Below are 21,029 nucleotides of genomic sequence, written 5' to 3'. Positions count from 1 at the left end.
CAAAGGTCGACTCTGTCAACTTTGACCTCTTGCCAGCCAAATTTTCGCAAAAAGCTGATTAAAAAGCTTGCTGCATGCCTGAATACCCTTTATGTAAAATTTCAAATGTTTAGACCCAAAATTGGCTTAATAGTTTGCTAGAGAAAATCTTTTGAACTTTGACCCTGTGGAAGCCAAATTTTCAGAAAAAAAAGCTTGCCCTATGTCTGAATACACTTTACAAATACAAATATCAAATGTTTAGACCAAGAATTGGTTGAGTAATTTGGTAGAGACCGCAGCGGTCAATTTTTAAAAAACTTTGACCCCAATTATGACCCCTTAACATTTATTTTTTGGGCTCAAATCAAATTGTAAAGTTAGATCCATGTCCAAGTAACCTATATCTAAAATTTCAAGTGTTTAGACCGAAAATTAGCGGAGGAGTTTGGTAGAGTTCTCAAAGGTCAAATCGTTGAAATTTGAACCCTTAACAGCCAAATTTCTGCCCGAAAACCAATTAAAAAGATTTTCCTAAATCTCAATACCCCTTATGCCAAATCTCGAGTTTGAAGACCGAAAATTGACAGAGTTATTTGTTAGGGAAGTGTAAACACACAGACAGACGCACGCATACACACATATCCACATTTATAGATATACATACATACATACGTACATACATACATACATACATACATTTATATATTGGTAACTAAAGATTTTCGACCCAAACCGATTAAAATGCTTGCCCTATCTCTGAATACCCTTTATGTCAAATTTCAAATGTTTAGACCAGAAATTGTCTGAGTAATTTGGTAGAGACCGTAGAGGTCAAATTTGTTTAAACTTTGACCCTTATTATGACCCCTTAAGATTTATTGTTTTGGGCTCAAATAAGTAATTAAGTTAGATCCATGTACAAGAAACCTATATCTAAAATTTCAATTGTTTATGCCCAAAATTGTCGGAGGAGTTAGGTAGAGTTCTCAAAGGTCAAATCGTTGAACTTTAACCCCTTAACAGCCACATTTCTGGCCGAAAACCCATTACAAAGATTTTCCCAAATCTCAGTACCCTGTATATCAAATTTCGAGTCTGTAGACTTAAAATTGATAGAGTTATTGCATAGGGAAATGTACACAGACACACAAACAGACACCCAAACACCCAGACAGACACCCAGACACGTTCACTTTTATAGATATACTAGCATTTCAGCCCGGCGTTGCCCGGATGTTTGGATGTGTCTGTTGAGCAAAAAAAAAAAAAAAAAATGTGGTAGTAGGAAGGCAGGCTCGAACCCGTACCGCGAAGGAGGAAAAGAACGGGGGAAAAAACTTGACGTCTATGCTGTCACGACTATCGCCAAACCGGGAGTGGCATTTTTTAAAATTAAGGCTAGACAATCGAAAGGAGAGGATGACTTTCAAAAATATCGGCGAAAAAAGCCCCTCCCCCCCTGTAGCAAAGTTCAAAGTTGAAGGTGAAGATATCAATGTTTTTAGCCAATTTTTCGATATTTGTCGTTGGAAAGATCGGACTTTAAAACGATACTAATCTTGGTAAAATCAGTCACCTCTATCGAAAATTTTAGGCACACATGCAAACATACATACATACATTTATATATTGGTAACTAAAGATTTTCGACCCAAACCGATTAAAATGCTTGCCCTATCTCTGAATACTCTTTATGTCAAATTTCAAATGTTTAGACCAGAAATTGTCTGAGTAATTTGGTAGAGACCGTAGAGGTCAATTTTTTAAAATTTTGACCCCTATTATGACCCTTTAAAATTTATTGTTTTGGGTTCAAATAAGTAATTAAGTTAAATCCATGTCCAAGGAACCTATATCTAAAATTTCAAGTGATTAGACCCAAAATTGTCGGAGGAGTTAGATAGAGTTCTCAAAGGTCAAATCGTTGAACTTTGACCCCTTAGTAGCCACATTTCTGGCCGAAAACCCATTACAAAGATTTTCCCAAATCTCAGTAGCCTGTATATCAAATTTCGAGTCTGTAGACTAAAAATTGATAGAATTATTGCGTAGGGAAATGTACACACACACACACACACACACACATTCACTTATATATATATATATATATATATATATATATATATATATATATATATATATATAGATAGATAGATAGATAAATTGGATGCAATATATAGTAATGATTTAAAAAGTATTAAAAAAAAAAAAAGACTCATGCGCCACCACCGAGAATCGAAACCAAAACGTTCAACTCATGATTTATTTTGCCTCTACCGTTAATGACTGGGTTATGAAAACATGTTTACTACAAGGCTAAAAATGAAAACATGAACTAATAGCTACTACGTTATGCATTAGTAATGCCGGTGTTCGACCTTCACCTGGTAAATTTCATTTTTTAATTTTCACACTTTTGCCCCAATTTTTCCGGGCTAAAACCCAAATATAAAGTTTTGCATGGAGTCAAATACCTTATATATGAAGTTTCATGTCTGTAGAACAAATGCTCTAGGAGGAGTTTGGTAGGTAAAATTTGTTAAACAAAAATATATACGTATACATAAATATATATGGAAACAATTTTTGTGTTTACTATAAACTTTTTACGCAAATATTATGCAAGTATAAATCATGTAGAATATCTGGATGAATATAATTACACGTAATAGTTAACTAAAGATGATTATCCCATTAGAAAACCGAAGCAACTAATAGGGAATTAATTAAAATGAATGTTTAAAAGAATATGCAAATTAGCTAGATCTTTTGCTAGTGAATGCAACTCCACAACCCATATATAAAAAAAAAAAATGTATTTTCTTTTTAAATAAATTGCCGGGATCAAAGTGTAGTATCTGTTTTTCAGATGCTGCACTTAAGGTAATTTGTCCCAGTCAATGGAGGGGAAACACTCTATACTGGGACAATTACTATTTTTAGACCCAACCAGAATGCCCCCTATCCCTTTTTTTGGGGGAGCTGGTTTAACCCCACTTTAAAAACGACCTCGTGTCACATTTTGCTTTGGTGGGAAAGCAAATAAATACTAATAGAAAAGAGGGGTTCAATATGAATATCAATACACACAAAAGAAAAACGAATTTATAGGAGTATAGATAGATAGATTATAAAAATAAGGAGAATAATAACAATAAGAAGAAAAAGAAGACAAAAGAAGAAGAAGAAGAAAAAGAAGAAGAAAAAGAAGAAGAATTTAAAAAGTAAAAAAGTGGGCCATTGGGTTTACTTTCGGCAACCTCGTAACTTTTGTTTCCTTTTTTTTGTTCTTTGGTCCTCATATTCCATGAGTGATAAACGATGTTTATGGCAAAAAGGGAAGAATTGCTGTTTTCTGTGTCAGAATCTATTCCATCTAACACTTATCGTTGACAAAGTAGTTTTTTAGACCCTTACATCAAGTGGCTTCACGCTTGTCTGCAGCAATTTCCATAAAAAAATAGTATTAATAAAAACAATAATATTTTATGGAAATGGCTCCACACAATGTGTGAAGTGATTTGATGTAAGAAGCTAACAAGAACGAAAGGCAGAAGACGCCTATTAACCTTAGTATTGAAAAGACTAAGGCTATAGGTAGGAGGAAAACAATCAACACACAATGAATTCCACAAGTTTGCAGTTCTTGGAAAGAGGCTACTGTAATAAGAAGCTATTAAAATGATGTATCCAAACACCAGTTGATGAAGACCACTTGACTAAAGTCAAACAAGCTGGAACAAAGAAAGCAGAGAATCAATCAGACAATTCTAAAAAAACACATATCATACTAGTATTTATTTAAAAAAATGGAGACTAACATCATCACATCTAAAGATAGAGTGGTCGCAAAGAAGAAAGGATAGGGCCAATCAAATTACAGATACATTTTTTCAATTTATCAAAACCTTCCAGTGGGAGAGAGAAAAACAGCCGAAACAGTACTCCATCCATAGTTTGATAATAGATTTGTAGAGATAGAGAATAGCCTTAGGTGTGAGAAAGAGTTTAGAATAGAGAGAACCGATTTTACGAGAAGCAGGAATAGCAATAAATCAAATATATGAATTTCCAAGAAAGATTTTATAAGAAAGACCAAGAGATTTTAGAGTCGATTTCACATAAGGAGCAGAGCCATCCGTGAGAATCTCAGAAAGCCCCAATTGAAATGAATGACTCTCGTCTTGGGGAAGCATAATATCTTGACAAGCTTCTAGGATTGGCTTCACTCCCGGAATACATCAAATCCGTTGCCAAGATCGCCGGAAAAGATGTTAGATCATTCTACCTGTCGATGGAATCCTCTATATGTATAAAAACCAAGTTCGTCCTAAAATGGAGCATTGTCACCACGTCTGGGTAGGAGATGATGGGCACCTATCCTGCCTTGACAGAGTTCAAAACCGACTTCGTTGTTTGTGGGTGATGACCTTTTCTCTTCTTTGCAACCCTTTTTCCCACAGAAGAGACGTTGCGAGCCTATTTCTACTGCAAACTTTCATAAAAAATCTACTAGCTACAACCACTATCAAAAATTTCCCCGCTCTATATCTGTATCTAACTTTAAACGCATGTACAAAGCTCATTTCCTAGAACTGCCCGCTTGTGGAACTCTTTTCCTCTGTCCTACTTTCTAGCTGTCTTAAATGTGGTAGTCTCAGGTCCAATGTAAATAAGTTCTTGTTGAGCTGTCCCCTTAAATAATTAAATTATATATATATATATATATATATATATAAATGTGTGTGTGTGTGTGTCCATCTACTGATTGTTGATAGTAAGACAAGGTTTTTTCATCAATCAATAATCCAAATTGAAACGAAAGCCTTTTGTAAACGATTCACTGTATACGATAACTTGAATACAAGTTGCTGTTTTAGATGAGATAAGGGAAACATACATTTGCAAACAGTATTAATGGATAAATAACCAGAGTAGATATGATAAGGGTTGAAATCATCACGGATAATTCTATAGTTTTCGATGAAATCGATTAGACAATTATTTATTGTGTCAATTTCTAGGACGTGTCAATTTCAGCAACAAATGGAAATAAATAACATCTGCAAATTTACTACAAAACCTGAATAGATGTTCAGAAAGATAATCACTCTATTGAAACAATGAGTTGATTAATTATGTTCAATAAAGTGGAGAAACGCAACAGTGAATCCAATACATTTAGACAATAACAATAAATAAATGATATATGGAAAAGAAACTAAAATAGATTATACGAAAATCGATTGATACATTTTTTTTTGAATTGTGACAAATTTATCAAAATAAGAATGAAATATAAGAAAAATATAATTTAAGAAATACATGTGGAAAATGACTGAAGCTTAAAAACATGAAAATATATGTAAAATGAAATAAAATATATTTCAAACTGCTCAGAATTGCAAAAAGAAAAGTGTTTTTTGCCAAGTTCATGACGCTACATAACCATATATTAGTTTAACTTATCAGTATAAATGGTTTATAAGTTTTACAGTACACCTAATAAATGCGATGTCCTTTGTGGATTAAAAACAATCTTCCAAAACTGGGAATATATAGGACTTTAACCCTTATCCTTGAGTGGCCTCTTGGCCTTGATAATGTGGTGATGCCTATGTAAAAAAAAAAAAAAGGACTGTCGACGAGACGCACTGTCTACAGGACTTTTGTTTTTGGTTTTTATGTATATTTAGCGCTGATAAATGGCCCACTTGTATAACAATATATATATATATATATACATATATATATATATATATATATATATATATATATATATATATATATATATATATATATATATAATTTTTGGATTTTGGATTTTTGGATTTTACCGGTATTGGATATTTTACCCTTCCACAGACTATCCATTCACGTGAAATCACCTTTTTCTTCACTATATTCCCTCTGTTTCACTATTTGTTACCAAGTAAGATCTATGACTTACTTGTAGTTTCATCAAATACTTTTGCAAGCAAAATCCGATCCCGCGGATTAAGGACTATGCACTTATTTAGTGTTTCCTTTTCAAATTAAATATGTTTTTAACTCTTTTTCAAAGTGTTTTTTAACATGTTTTATTAACTATTTGCTCTTATATATAAAGTCAATATCTATGCGATTCGTAAAAAATACCGTGGACACAAGTTAGCATATAAAAAATAATGACACTATTAGTAGAAATTATCAGTTACTTTCATTTATATTATGTTTATTTACCAACATGATTTGTCGTATAAAATAGGTGTTGATGTCCCTCATTTTCCAGAGTAGTATCTCTTCTTCAGGGGTGGGGGACGTGTACAACTGTTCGGCGAGGCTTTCATTTGTCTGTTTTATTGTTATATTTTTTGTTCATTTCTTTATTTTTGAGAGTCAGTGTCGCAGACTGGCTGTTAAATTAACTTCCAGAATACCGGATGTGAATATTAAGTATCGTTGGGAATTATTATAGCTTTGTTATATGTATATAAATGATTAATTTTTGCGTATTACGCTTAAACTGTATATTTCGAATGCTGTATTAGTGTCGTGTAATATCGGGTTTGGGTAAAGCGAATGGTTTAACAAAGATCACTTTGTATTTAGAGTATTTATTTTATTACATTTTTATTTGTTTGTTATTTATTTTCTATATCTTTATTTGTTTATTTTCTTCTATTTGTTTGTCAATTAATTTATGTGTGTATACACATGATGATTGCTGCATCTTTCCAGATGATCGCCGTCACATTGAGTTCTTCCAATCTTGTCGTCCATGCCATCTCAGATGACTCTGCACAACCGCCGCAGATTTGCATATCTTGAAGAAGATGTGACATACAAATTGAGCAATTTCCTTCGAGTTGACTTCCTCTGGAGGTTGAAGGGTATTCCTATGAACAATCACATGTCTTCTCAAACTAGCAGTAGACTTGCAAACTTTGCTGCATGTTAAACAGATCGTTTGGTTCGGACTAATAGGTGCAAAGTTGACTTGAACAAGAGTTTTGTGCGACTTAAGGTAGTTGACGTAGCCAGCTTTTGATAAAAGCACTCGTTCACAAGTGTCGCATTTCCAGCTCTGTGTGTCATGGTTAAGACCATCAATTAAACATTTGCGAAGCTCTCGCTTCAGATTGCTGTGGGCATGCTTTCTTTTCTCTAGAGCATCACAACTTTCACGTACAAGCTTTCGCCACTTCGGCCTTTGCAGAGTAAGTTCTTCCCATTTGTCGATGTCGATTTGTAAGACTTTCAAATTATTCTTCGTAGAGTCCCTGAACCTCTTCCTAGGCTTGTGTTGAGGGCGCTTGCCATTTTCCAGCTTCCCGTAAAAATGTGTTTTGGCAGCCTACAATCTTATACACATACATACATACATACATACATACATACATACATACATACATACATACATACATATATTCTCTGTTTTATCTAATTTTATTATTAATTATATATTGTCATTGATTAATGGACAATGTTAATCACTGCTGTATTAATGTCATGTATGGGTAAAGCGAATGATCTTAGGGCGATCACTCACAGTGTGTTTGGATTACTTACTCTGCAAAAGTGTATACGTCAATATGCATACGCGTGCACGCCTATATATATATATATATATATATATATATATATATATATATATATATATATATATATATATATATATATATATATAATTATTTGTTTGTTATTACGAGTAGTGAGTTTATGAAGAGTGTTATTAGTGCTCCTGTATCTATATGAAGAGGCTGCAGTTTAATTCTACCCTGTCTCTTTTTTGGGTTTATGTTGTTTGATTATGAGTGATTCCTTCAACCTCAGATTACCTTGGTTTCTTTCTTTAGCTAGTATTTTGTTTGTATATACCTTTCCGGGATTGTGATTGTTAGATAGGTGTTTATAAAATGAGGACGCCTTGATTGTAATGTGTTCCTGTATTCGTATGTACAGTGACCTAACTGTGCTGTCAATGTATATATATATATATATGAACTTTTTGTCTGTAAGCATTAGTTGGTTGCTTCTACACTTCAAAACAGTATGGCCTATTTTTGTTTTGCAATTTGACAGACCTTATGTTCCTCGATGTGTTTTTAGATAGGTTTTGTATTGGAATAACTTAGATATAAGTATCGAAATCGATAATCGAAGAAATACGGTTAAAGAAGGAAACGTCTGATTTTCACTTTTATACAGCCTACAAGTGCATTTGAGACGTTTTATCACCGCATAAGCAGAAGGGGCAAAATCAACAGTATAGTCTTTGATAAGACAGGAACGCGTTCAAAATAAATGGTTCTGTTTAGAGCACAACTGAACTCGACATTTACATTCTAAATTTCAAGTCATTATATAAAAATAATTTCATAAAATCAACGTTAGGTTCTTTTAAGTGCAATATAGACTACAATGAATTGTGGACTAAGTCACTGCAAGGAGGCACGTGAAGCTTCCTCTGGATGCACCGTGCAAGGTTCCTGACTAGAGTAGATAAGCAATTGATTTGATTGACGCATGGGTGATTTCACCGATTTCGATGAATATAAAACTATATATATATATATATATATATATATATATATATATATATATATATATATATATATGAGAATAATAGAAATAGTATTCTGATGAAATAGAAAGTTTAAAAAGGAACAAACCGAGTTATGTGTTCATCAACGTTTCGTCTTTATTTCATCCAGAGGTATTCTCGAAATAACGACGAAACGTTGATGAACACATAACACGGTTTGTTCTTTTTTTTATTTCTCTCTCCCTATATATATATATATATATATATATATATATATATATATATATATATATATATTGTGGGGAAAACCGTAACTTACCTGAATAGCACGAGTTTCGTGTTTTTTCCTCTAAGAAAAAAAAAAGTTAAAATGCCGACGTCGCATTTATATGTATTTACGTGTGAGATATGCGAATTAGAGGCGATGGAGTTTGTTGAACGGGTATAAAAGAGGAAGGAAAAGGAACCACCGGCGAGTAGGAAGACAGCTTGTTGGGAGAACACGTGTCGAAACGAAACTATTGAAACTAAATCAGAAAAGACAAAACAACAAATTTGATTCGCTTCAAATGTTGTAGAAGCTATTTCGGCCTTTTATATCACTTTTCGGCCATGGAAACCAAGATGTTTGATGTCCGGTTGATTCCATAATTTAGTGGTACTGCCGCCGATATGCCCATTATCGAGTGGATTGAAAATGTGGAGCTTGTGTGTGAGCTTTGCACCATGAAAAATGTTGAACGCGTCCTGCCATTGAGATTGCGAGGTGGATCTCTGTCCATATACAGGCAACTTAGTATGGAGCAGAAAGCGGATGCAGAACAGATCAAGCAAGCCTTATAACCGCGTATGCTACTGATGCTTTTAATGCATATGACCAGTTGGTCACGCGACAACTTCGTCCTAACGAGACAGTGGACGAGTTTTTTTGCTGAGCTGCGACGCCTGCCCCGGTTGGTTGGGGGACCGTTGCTCGAATGTTGGCTGACGTGTGTATTCGTGTCTGGACTACTGCAACATGTTAAACATGTATTACGTGCCTCATCCAGGATGGAAACAATGAGTGCAGAACAACTGTTGACCTTAACAAGAGCTATCATGATTGACCACAATGGTCCTACAGAATTGGCTGCTGCTACATCTGCCAGACGATCACCTACAGAATCAGATGTGCTCTGTGACGATGAAAAATTTGTTTGCTACAGGTGGTGTGGTCCCAATCACTTGATGAGGGACTGCTTACAGAATCGCTAAAAGAGGTTGAACAGTAGGGCGTGCAAATTCCGTCGTGAGATACGTTGCTTCAGATGCAATGGTCTTGGACATATATTATCACGGTGTTAGGGAAACACCGAAGGGGAGGAGGCAGCAGCATTAGTCTCCTCCACGACAAACTAAACACGGAGACTCTTCCTTTCATGAAAGTACGTGTAGCTGGGCAAGAGTGTACGGCGTTAATTGATTCCGGGTGTTCACAGACGTTAGTGAGTAAAGCTGTGTGTCGCTTTTGGAAGCTGAAGTCAGCAGGGGTACTGAGAGCTGACGGAAGGACATTGAATTGCCAAGGATACGGCAGAGTAAATGTAGAGGTTGGTCGAGTTCCTGCTGTCGACATTGAGGCCTTGGTCGTGGATAAACAGCTGTTGGGTTTTGATCTACTGCTGGGAATTGATGCCATCAGAAAATTCGGTGGAGTTCATTTCACGGAATCAAGTCAAGCATGTTTTGGAGGATTAAACAAATGTGCTGCCATCTCTATCGATGAGCCGGACTTTAGTGTGACTTATAATCGCATTAATAAAGAATGGACTGCATCATGGAAATGGGCAAATGGTTGCTCTCCCAGTAAATTGAATAACATTGTGCAAGAATACACGATGCCTTGTCATGCCAGAGATGCCTATGAGAAGAAATTCAACGGTGGCAGAAGAATGGATGACTGGTGCCATATTCAGAAGAAGAACTAAAGGCCCAATTCCCTTAATGGCGGTCGTACAAGAGCAGAAGCACAAGGTACGTCCAGTTCTTGATTACCGGGAATTGAACGAATTTGTGGATGCCTTCACTGCCAATGCAAAAGTGTGCGCACAGAAACTAAGAGAGTGATGGTGACAAGGAGTTAATGTGTTGCTTATGGATCTACGGAGTGCATATCTAAAATCCACGTTGACAAAGCATTATAGCCATTTCAAACAGTTATTTTCAGGGGCCAGCGCTTTTGTCCCACGCGGTTGGGATTCGGGCTGAATGTGGCATCACTTATTATGAAGTCTGTAATAGACGCGATCATATCCAAGGAACATGCAATAAAAATGCCACATCAGCATATGTGGATGATATTTTCATTAATGAAAGTGTAGTTCCTGCATCACGCGTGTAACGACATTTTTTAGATTATGGCTTGGTTTCCAAGGATCCGGTGCGACTGAAAGACAGAGCCAGAGTTCTGGGTTTGCAAGTCTGGGAGAAAGATGGCACACTGCAATGGAAACAAGGAAGTCCAATTCCAGGAATCCCCGATGAATTGACCCGTCGACGCGTATTTTCTCTTTGTGGGAAACTCGTTGGTCATTTTCCCGTATGTAGATGGCTCCGGGTGGCAGTCGCATTTATCAAACGCCTAGAAACTGCTGTATCGAAAGTCTGGGATGACAGAATCAAAAATGCATCTCTTTATCACATGTTGGCAAGTTGCATAGCCACAGGAGTCGCATTGGAGGCGAATGGAACGGTCATTGAGGATGCGTACTGACTACGTCCTATTAACGACGCTCAACACATCAATCTAGCTTAACTTGACGCAGCACTCAAAGGAGTCAATTTGGCCCTTCAGAGGAAGGCAGCAGTGTTACACTTAGTTACTGATTCGGTGTGTGTGCACCGATGGATCTCTGGCACTTTGACTGGGAAAGCTCATGTGAACACGAAAGCAGCTGGTGAAATGCTTATCAGGCGACGGTTAGAAACTTTGAAATCACTGGCAAAAGAATATGAATTGCCCATCGATATAAAACTCGTGAAGTCCTATCAGAATCACGCAGATAGCTCACCAGAGTGCCATGCAGGTGAATGGATCTACTCAAGGAAGGAAGAGAGCCGGTGCAGTAAGACAACTGGATTGGAACCAGGTGGCTGATATCCATCATCAGTGGACATCCAGGAGTAAAACGAACTCTATATTTTGCTAGGATGGTGGACACGCAAGTGTCCAAAGAGATTGGTAAATCTGCCGTGAAAGCATGCGAAACATGTCAATCAATAGATCCAGCACCAGTGTGCTGGAAAAGGAAAAAATGATGTAAAGAACAACTGGGAAAGACTGGTAATGAACGTAACCCACCACAATGGTTAGAATTTTTATTTTTAACTATTATCGATTGTGGCCCCTCTAGATTTGCAATCTGGCGACCACTGTATCGGACAGATACGACCACTGTAATCCGACAGTTGATTATTTTCCTTGATCGAGGCCCATCGACGGAAATACTGACCGACAACGCTACTGCTTTCACCAGTAAGGAGTTCCAGTTATTTGCAAAAAATTGGGACATACATTTGCGATTTCGATATGGGTACTCACCAAGTGGAAATGGTATTGTAGAGCGAAGCCATAGAATTATTAAGACCATCGCAGCCAGAAAGAACTGTTCAATACTGGAGGCGGTCTACTGGCACAAGGTCACCCCAAAGGATGACGTTTCATCTTCCACTGCACCAAGGGACGTGCTACATAGATACCATGTACGAATCAAAGGTATTGAAGCTAACGCACTGCCCAAACCAGAAGTGACTGGAGAGAAATATGAAAAAGGAGGCATCGTTTGGGTTAAAAATCCACGTGGCAGGTGCACAACGAAATATAACATTTGTCGGGTTACTGAAGTGATCAGCCTGCAGTCTGTGAAAGTTGATGGGTGCCTAGGCATGTTAAAGACCTTCGATCAGTAACCCAGACTCACTTGTCAAGTGACGAAAGTGATTCTGAGGATAGTGAGCGGCTAATCAATTTTAATTCAGATCCGCTTGAGAATGATTCTGATGCTAGCAGCCTCCCAACTGATGAGGTGACTACTGAAAACCCACCCACAGACGAGCGTACGCACGAAAGTCAAGGCCACGTTATTCCTCTTCGAAAAAGTACCCGAAAGAGAGGGATACTACCTCCCTGCCTTGTTTGTGATCATGAGATCAGGGGGGGGGGTTGGAGAAAATCATAACTTACCTGAATAGCACGAGTTTCGTGTTTTTTTTTCTCTAAGAAAAATAGTTAAAATGCCGACGTCACATTATATGTATGACGATCATGCAAATTTACGTGTGAGATATGCGAATTAGAGCCGAGGGAGTTTGTTGAACGGGTATAAAAGAGGGAGGAAAAGGAACCCCTGGGGAGTGGGATCACAGCTTGTTGGGAGAACACGTGGCGAAACGAAACTATTGAAACTAAATCAGAAAAGACAGAACAACAAATTTAACTCGGTTCAAATACTGTATATATATATATATATATATATATATATATATATATATATATATACAGCGCTTTAAAAATAATAGGCAGAAACACCATAGATCCCCGTTTGTCTACAAAGTCAAACAAACTCATCAGGAGTTAATCGTTGGCGTAACACAGACATACAAAACACAAATTTAATTATCACGAAAGTTTAAATACTTGGGGATATACGAGTAAAAAAAAAAACGAATGTAAAATCGTGTAAAATAATATTTATATACAAGTATATAAAATGCATGTACAAATGTCATATTTCCGTTAAAGTAAAAGTTTCTATGGCTCGTGATTTTGCACACGTTCCTTTTCCTTTTTAAAAGAGCTGAGTTTTTTTCTTCAACATTTCGTTACTAACAGTTCTTGCGTTTACTGCTGCTACCTGCTCTTTACTATTTGCTCTTACGTTTATTATTGGTTGTGAAATTAGTTCGTTAAAGCCTAGTAAAGAGGTTTTGCTCTGTCTTCCGTTCTATGATAAAACACCACAATTTACCGAACTAATTTTTTATTTTCTTCATGGAGAAGATAATTCGCCTGAATAAATTTGATGTTTCCTCTGCATACCCTCAGGCCAGCAAGCTTTGGAAATTATGGTTCCGCAACTTTAATTACTACTTATCAGCTATTGCTTCATTAAGCCCTGATAAGCTAGAAGTTCTCTATTTAAACATTGGTCCCTCTGTTGCTGACGTTATCGAAGGTTGCTCTGGTTTTGAACATGCCGTGGAATTACTGAAAGGCGTTTACGACAAGTCTCCACGCGTTATTTACGCTAGACATCTGCTTTCTACGCGTTTGCCACAAAAAAGCGAGTCTGTCGACCAATACCTTCAGGCCTTGAATCGACTTGCCGCTGACTGTTGTTTTAAAGACGTAACAGTCACCATTTACCGGGATGAATCTGTCCGTGATGCATTCATTCGTGGTCTCCGATCCTCATTGATACGTGCTAGGCTCCTTGAAACAGACACTTCAACTCTCACAGAAGCTACTCAATGTGCTAGGGCTTTAGAACAAGCTCACTTTCGCGCGGAATCGTATGTCTCCCAGATTGGAGCAGTCGCTGTTACTTCTACTACGGGAACTAAAAATGTGCTGACCGATTCTGCCGAGGAGGCCACTTGTATTTCTAAAAATTCTGTTCCACCTGATTCTCGAATGGAGTGTGACTCTGTACAGTTCTCTGCCGCCCTTCCTGTTCGTGACAAGTGCCACAACTGTGGAGGACGACGTCACCTTAAGGATGACCGCCGCCTTTGCCCTGCCTGCGATAAGGTATGTCGAAGCTGTGGAAAACTCGGGCATTTTTCTAAAGTTTGCCATTCTACTCTAACGACACCTTCACGTTTTTCTTCTGCTATCATAGGGGCCCGCGCTAAAGGTCGTGATAGTTGCCCTCCTATCACCGAAACTGTGGAGTTAAAAGGGGAAAGGTTAACTGCCCTTATAGACACCGGCAGTTCTGATAATTTTATCAGTGCCCGCATTGTCAAAACAATGAGACTGCCCACTTTAAAACGGAACTCCGTAATTTCTATGGCATAATCTGACGTTTCCCTTAAACTGTCTGAATATTGCACCGAGAACATTTTCTTCAATGGTTGCGAATATAAAGGGATTGACCTTACTGTGCTTTCTAACTCCTGTATGGACATTATACTCGGGGTGCCTTTTTTGAAACTACACCGGGGCGTTACTATTTCTTTTGGTGGATCTCAGGATACCTTAAAAATCTGCGCGCTAACCAAGATCAGTTGCGCCCCTGTAAAATTGTTCCGAAACCTGACCCCTGATTGCAGACCCATTGCTACAAAATTCCGAAACTACCGTGCGGAGGATGCCCGATTTATTGAAAAGGAAATTCTTCAACTGCTTAAGGACGACGTCATTGAAACCAGCTATTCACCGTGGCGTGCTCAAATTGTTGTAACTTCGTCGCCTAATAAAAAGAAACAACTGGTGGTTGATTTTTCACAAACTATTAACCGTTTCACCCTACTTGACGCGTACCCTTTGCCTCGGATTGAGGATCTCGTAAACCAAATTGCCTAGTAGCATATTTTTAGTACGATTGATTTGTCTAAGGCTTACTACCAAATTGAAATTTGTCCCGAAGATCGGCCCTACACGGTTTTTCAAGCTGGAAATCGTTTGTATCAATTCAAACGAATACCCATGGGTGTCACTAATGGGGTTTCTGCCTTTCAACGATTTATGAATTCCTTTATTTCTGAAAACTTTTTCTTACATTGATGATATTACCATTTGCGGCAAAACTCAAGAGGAGCATGACGCTAACTTGAAACGTTTCTTAAAGGCTGCCTCAACATACAACCTCGAAATAAACCGAGTAAAATCAAAGTTTTCGCTTCGCTCTATCAATTTGCTTGGATACCAAATCTGTGACGAAACTATCCAACCTGATCCTGAGCGTTTGAAACCCCTTTTGCAAATGCCTCCTCCTTCGGATTCAAATTCGTTAAAACGGTGCCTTGGTATGATTTCTTACTACGCGAAATAGATACCTAAGTATTCACACAAAATTCGTCCCCTGGTTGAAAATAAACAATTTCCCATACTGCCTATAGTTGTGAATTCTTTCGAAAAACTTAAGAAAGACGTCGCCGAATCATCTGTAAAGGTTATCGACGACGAACTACCAATTACTATCGAAACCGATGCCCCAGAAAAGGCTATCGAAGGCACCCTCTTACAGGCTGATAGGCCTGTAGCGTTCTTTTCCCGCCTACTAAACCCATCGGAAATACGACTACGCATAGTTGAAAAAGAGGCTTACGCGATAGTTGAATATGTCCGAAAATGGAACCTCCTTGCTATCGTAACAGACCAGCAAGCCGTATCTTTTATGTATAAGCCAGCTAACCGAGGAAAAATTAAAAACGATAAAATCATTCAGTGGAAAATGGAGCTTCTCCCGTTCTCGTACGATATAAAACACCGTCCCGGAAGTGAAAACATCGTTGCCGATGATTTATCGAGAGTGTGTGGGTCCGCTGCTTCCTCCTTGGAGGAGCTAAGGGCCATACACAGTTCATTAATACACCCTGGTGTACAGCGTTTTTGGCACTTTATACGATCACAAAATATGCCATACTCAATTGATCAAGTTCGGCGCGTGACATCCGAGTGTACAACATGCGCAAAAATAAAGCCAATTCAACCCTACTAACAATACACTGATCCGCGCTACTGCTCCCTTTCAGCGCCTCTCCTAGACTTCAAGGGGCCTGTCCCGGCATCTTTGAAAGAATGTCGTTACCTATTTACTGTCGTGGATGAGTACAGTCGATTTCACTTTGCGTTCCCTTGCCGTGATTGTTCTTCGCAGACCGCAATCAAGTGCCTGACGAATATGTTTTTTTATTTTTGGACTCCCCGCTTTCATCCATTCTGATAAGGGCACATCGTTCGTGTCGGAGGAGTTCAGAAATTTCCTGACGCGACTTGGGGTTGGGTGCAGTAACACTACTGCATACAACTCAAGAGGAAACAGTCAGTGCGTGCGCTATAACGGCGTTATTTGGCACTCAATATTATTGGCTCTGGAATCTAAACAGTTACCTCTTAGTGCTTGAGAGGACGTTCTGCCTGATGTTTTAAATTCTATTCGCTCCTTACTATGCACTAGTACGAATGCAACTCCCCACAAACGATTGTTCAAATTTGAAAGGCGCTCTTCTACCAGCACTGCCACACCTGTTTGGCTCTGCGAACCTGGGGAGGTACTATTGAAACGGTTTGGCAACAGGAACAAGACCAACCCTACGCATGCGAGAATAGGGCATAATGATGGCCGGGAGTATTCAGTGGCGCCAAGACATTTGGCTCGTTTTCCGCGCTCTGATGGACCTCAGGGTCCTGATGAGAATACTCGACCCGACCTTGCAAATACAGACCCGGCCCATTTGATTGAGACAAGTCCAGTTGACAATACACCTAATGCAGAAAATATAGAGAATTCGCAGAGACCTGTCAGTCCTTCGAATATTAAACTGCTTCCACGCCGGTCTATCCGAAACCGTAAACCAGTCCAGCGACTGGACTTATAAATAAAACACATTGCCATTTCAAAGATAATTCTGTACTTTGAAAGAAAAAAAAATTACACCTTGCAATCTCTCTAACTAGTAGGGGCGGGGAGATTGTTATATTTCCATTAAAGTAAAAGTTTCTCTGGCACGTGATTTTGCACACGTTCCTTTTCCTTTTTAAAAGGGCTGAGATTTTTTTTTCTTCAACATTTCGTTACTAACAGTTCTTGCGTTTACTGCTGCTACCTGCTATTTGCTATTTGCTCTTGCGTTTATTATTGGCTGTGAAATTAGTTCGGTAAAGCCTAGTAAAGAGGTTTTGCTCTGTCTTCCGTTCTATGATAACGCACCACAACAAATAAAATGGAGGGAGTAAGGGAACGTTAAAATATATATCCGAGAGGGTCTAATAATTTTATAAATTCCCTGTACTGGCAAAGAGAAGGCCTACGTGAAATTATCAAAACTGACTTCAAAACCTTTAAATGATTTTGAGAGTCAACCTGCTGTAACATTCTAAAATAGACTATTTTAGATGCATTAGCACAAGCTGGAGTTTTGATTTAGGATTAAGTGTTGCTCAATGAAAGATTCAAAAGTTGGAAGAAGAGCGAGAACGACGTGGCTTGCCTTCTTCCTTTTATGAGCATGGCTGCAGCAATGTATACATTTGTAAGATTTAGTATTCGCTAAAAGTAATTTATGAACACAACAGATCCCCTAAAGTTACTAATACTAAAATACTATCGTCCTACACATGCTAATTTTCAATCAGAAATGTAATTTCTAGAAACCTTCTATAATCAAACTACTCGATATCTGCTAATGCTGCCTTTGGTTTTTTTTTAATACAACTCTTACTCAAATTTTATGTAAATCGACCAGGTCTGTATTCTGCAATACAGAGTTTCTGACTATATAGATACAACAGTCTTTTGAGGTATAAAAGCCCAGATACAGGTATTTGATGATGCTAATGCTTATGCCATTATCGTCTGCCAGGATATATATAAATAGCACTTTAAAAATAATGAGCCGAAAAACCATAGGGTCCCCTTTCGTCAACAAATTCAAACAAATTCATCTGGAGTTAATCGTTGGTTTAACACTGAAATGCAAAAAATGAAAGTTCAAATATACGAGAATTCACGAGTAAAAAGCGAATGTTAATTCGTGTAAAATAATATTATATACAATTATATAAAATGTATGTACAAATAAAATGGAGGGAGTATAGGAACGATTAAAATATATCCCCCAACAAGTCCAATTATTTTATAAATTCCTTCTGCTTGCAAAGAGTGGGCCTACGTGAAATAATCAAGACTAAACCAAAAACCTTTAAATAATTTTGAGAGTCATCCCGGTGTAAAGTTTTAAAACAGACCATTTTAGATGCATTAACACAAGCTGGATTTTCGATTTGGTGTTGGCCAGATTCCAAGATAGAAGAATAATGAGAACGACGTGGCTTGCACTCTTCTATTCATAGGCGTTCACACGAACAATCCCCTGTATTGTCTGCAGCAATGTATACATTTGTAAAATTTAGCATTCGCTAAAGTAATTTATTAACAGATTTCTTTAAGTTACTAATACTAAAATACTATCGTCTCTCACATGCTAATTTTCAACCAGAAATGTAATTTCTAGAAGCCTTCTATAATAAACCTACCCGATATCTACCTAAGCCCCCTTTGGGTCTTTCTTTCTACAACTCTTATTCAAATTTTATGAAAATCGACCAGATCTGTATCCTGCTCTATAGAGTTTCTGACTGTATAGATACAACAGTTTCTTTAGATATAAAAGCCCAGATTCAAGTATTTGATTAGTTTAATGCTTGTCGACCACCGGGAGATGTTACTTGATTTGTCGTGGGGACGTTACAGGAACGGTTATGTCATGGCATGACAACAAACTCCACAGGTTTTAAACATGATGAAACGATAGGCACATTGATACGAAAGTTCGTTGATTTTACATTAAGGATGGATCACTAAGGTTGATTTGGCGTCTGTTATCTCTGGTGGTGGGACATTTTTCTTATGAAAATAGAATTCCATTTATTTTAACCTTAAAAAGGAACATTTTCAATTATCACGGTTCAAAGTGCTATACGTTAATGTTCGACGACGCTTGCAGTGAAACTCTTTAATACAATAAAATTCTTCTTTCATTAAAAGAGAGAGAAAAGGGAATGATAAGAAAATAGAGAAAAACGAAAGAAAAGGAGAGAGAAACACGCATAGACGCTAAAAACTAAGCCACTAAAATATTGCATGCAGTCAAATACAAATAGACAAAAATTCATAGAAGCTAGAAATTATTGTAAGTGAAATAGCCACAACCAAGAGAAGAAATACCGAAATGAGCAAAATCCGCATTGCCACGAGTGTTCCTAATCTGTTGAGGCAGTCATTGTTTCTTCACACTCTATAAAAATGCCTTACTGAGTCTTGCTTTCCTGTACACTAGAAAATTGCTTTTGCGGTTGTCACTACACGAGGGAGGGAGAGAGAGAGAGAGAGAGAGAGAGAGAGAGAGAGAGAGAGAGAGAGAGAGAGAGAGCACAAGAAATATATATATATATATATATATATATATATATAATTTATTTTTAATTCATTATTTTTAAAAAACAACAGTCAAGCTACGCTGAAGAGGGATAGGACCCCGAAACACGCATGTACGTAGATTACTGTTTTTAAAAATAATAAATCAATAAAAAATACGCCGAAATGAAAAGTGGGCGACTTTCAAAGATAACACCGGATCTCCAAGGTGAAGATATTAACCTTAATGTGGTTTAAAAAATCAACAACAAAAACTACGTGTATATATATATATATATATATATATATATATATATATATATATATATATATATATATATATATATATATATATCTTTTCACAAGTGACGGCACGGTTCTTAAAAAATTCGTCCATGCAATTCATAAAACCACTGCCGAATCGACATACCACACCGTTGAATCGACACAAATGTTCTCAAGCAGGACCGAACAATCTCGTTGAATCGACACGTCACAATATGAAAATGCAATAACGCGCGACACGTTATCAAAGCAGTGTATTTCAAAACCCCCGTATCATTTATCGGCTTGTTGTTTTCATAGTTGTTGGGCGAAACTAAATCGTCACTTTGGGGTAAGATGGGTGTAGTTCATTAGTAGACTTGATTTGTAATCGAAAGGTCTCGGGTTTGCTTTTCACCGGAGGTAGGCCTGACTCATACGCTTGTGCGCGTCGGCGCATGCTCGACACACCCCTCCCTGATCTCAAGATCACACAAATCACAATGCTGGGTAGGCCGTTTCCTCCTGGTACTTCGCCTTAAGGGTAAAGGCTCAGGAGTTTCCCTAGTGGTGCTTGTGTCTACCGCATCATTAAACTCTTCCTGGTCTGGATCATTGGGTGCGTCATCTTCTGAGGAGCTTTCTTCATCTTCTTGTTCATACAGCAGTCGGACTTCATCATCTGATGAGGTGAGTTCGTCACCGATTACGCAATTACGTAGGCATGCTGAGCGCACATCCTTTATGTGGCGTGATGTTCTACCAACTGAGATCGAGTGTTGGCTATTTATTTTTGTCACTGTTCCTGTGCCGAACTGCGTCGTGCATCTTCCCCGTGGATTCTTCACCCAAACCTCATCTCCCTCCTTAAACGGATTAGCAACTGTAGTGTCGGGCACCATCACTTTATCGATACCCTTAACATGGATTTTATAATTGTATAGCACATTCGCAGGTGCCATCATGGCCGACTTGTCGTCCTTACGCGTGACGTTGTGTCAGTATACTGCTTCTAAGATCGTGCACTTTGTTCTTGCCGCTATGCGCTTTATTGTGCGATGAAACCTCTCAATTATTCCGTTTCCAGAGGCTACGTGGGCGCACCGAAATCGAATGTGCACGCCCCAATTCTGTGC

At 37.9% G+C, this 21,029-nt stretch overlaps 1 protein-coding gene across 1 annotated transcript; it reads left to right on the top strand.

The window, feature by feature from the left end:
• The first annotated feature begins 14,180 nt into the window (after positions 1-14,180).
• Positions 14,181-14,567, top strand: LOC145292321 (uncharacterized). The gene has a single exon (XM_080138649.1). It carries the CDS (start codon positions 14,181-14,183, stop codon positions 14,565-14,567), a length of 387 nt encoding a protein of 128 aa, XP_079994775.1.
• The last annotated feature ends 6,462 nt before the right edge of the window (positions 14,568-21,029 follow it).

This window comes from Euprymna scolopes, chromosome 13 (assembly GCF_053919585.1).
Source record: "Euprymna scolopes isolate OS-2025 chromosome 13, ASM5391958v1, whole genome shotgun sequence".
NCBI classification, from domain to species: domain Eukaryota; kingdom Metazoa; phylum Mollusca; class Cephalopoda; order Sepiida; family Sepiolidae; genus Euprymna; species Euprymna scolopes.
Note: the sequence above shows the minus strand (reverse complement) of the source record. Positions and strands in the feature narration are given on the sequence as shown.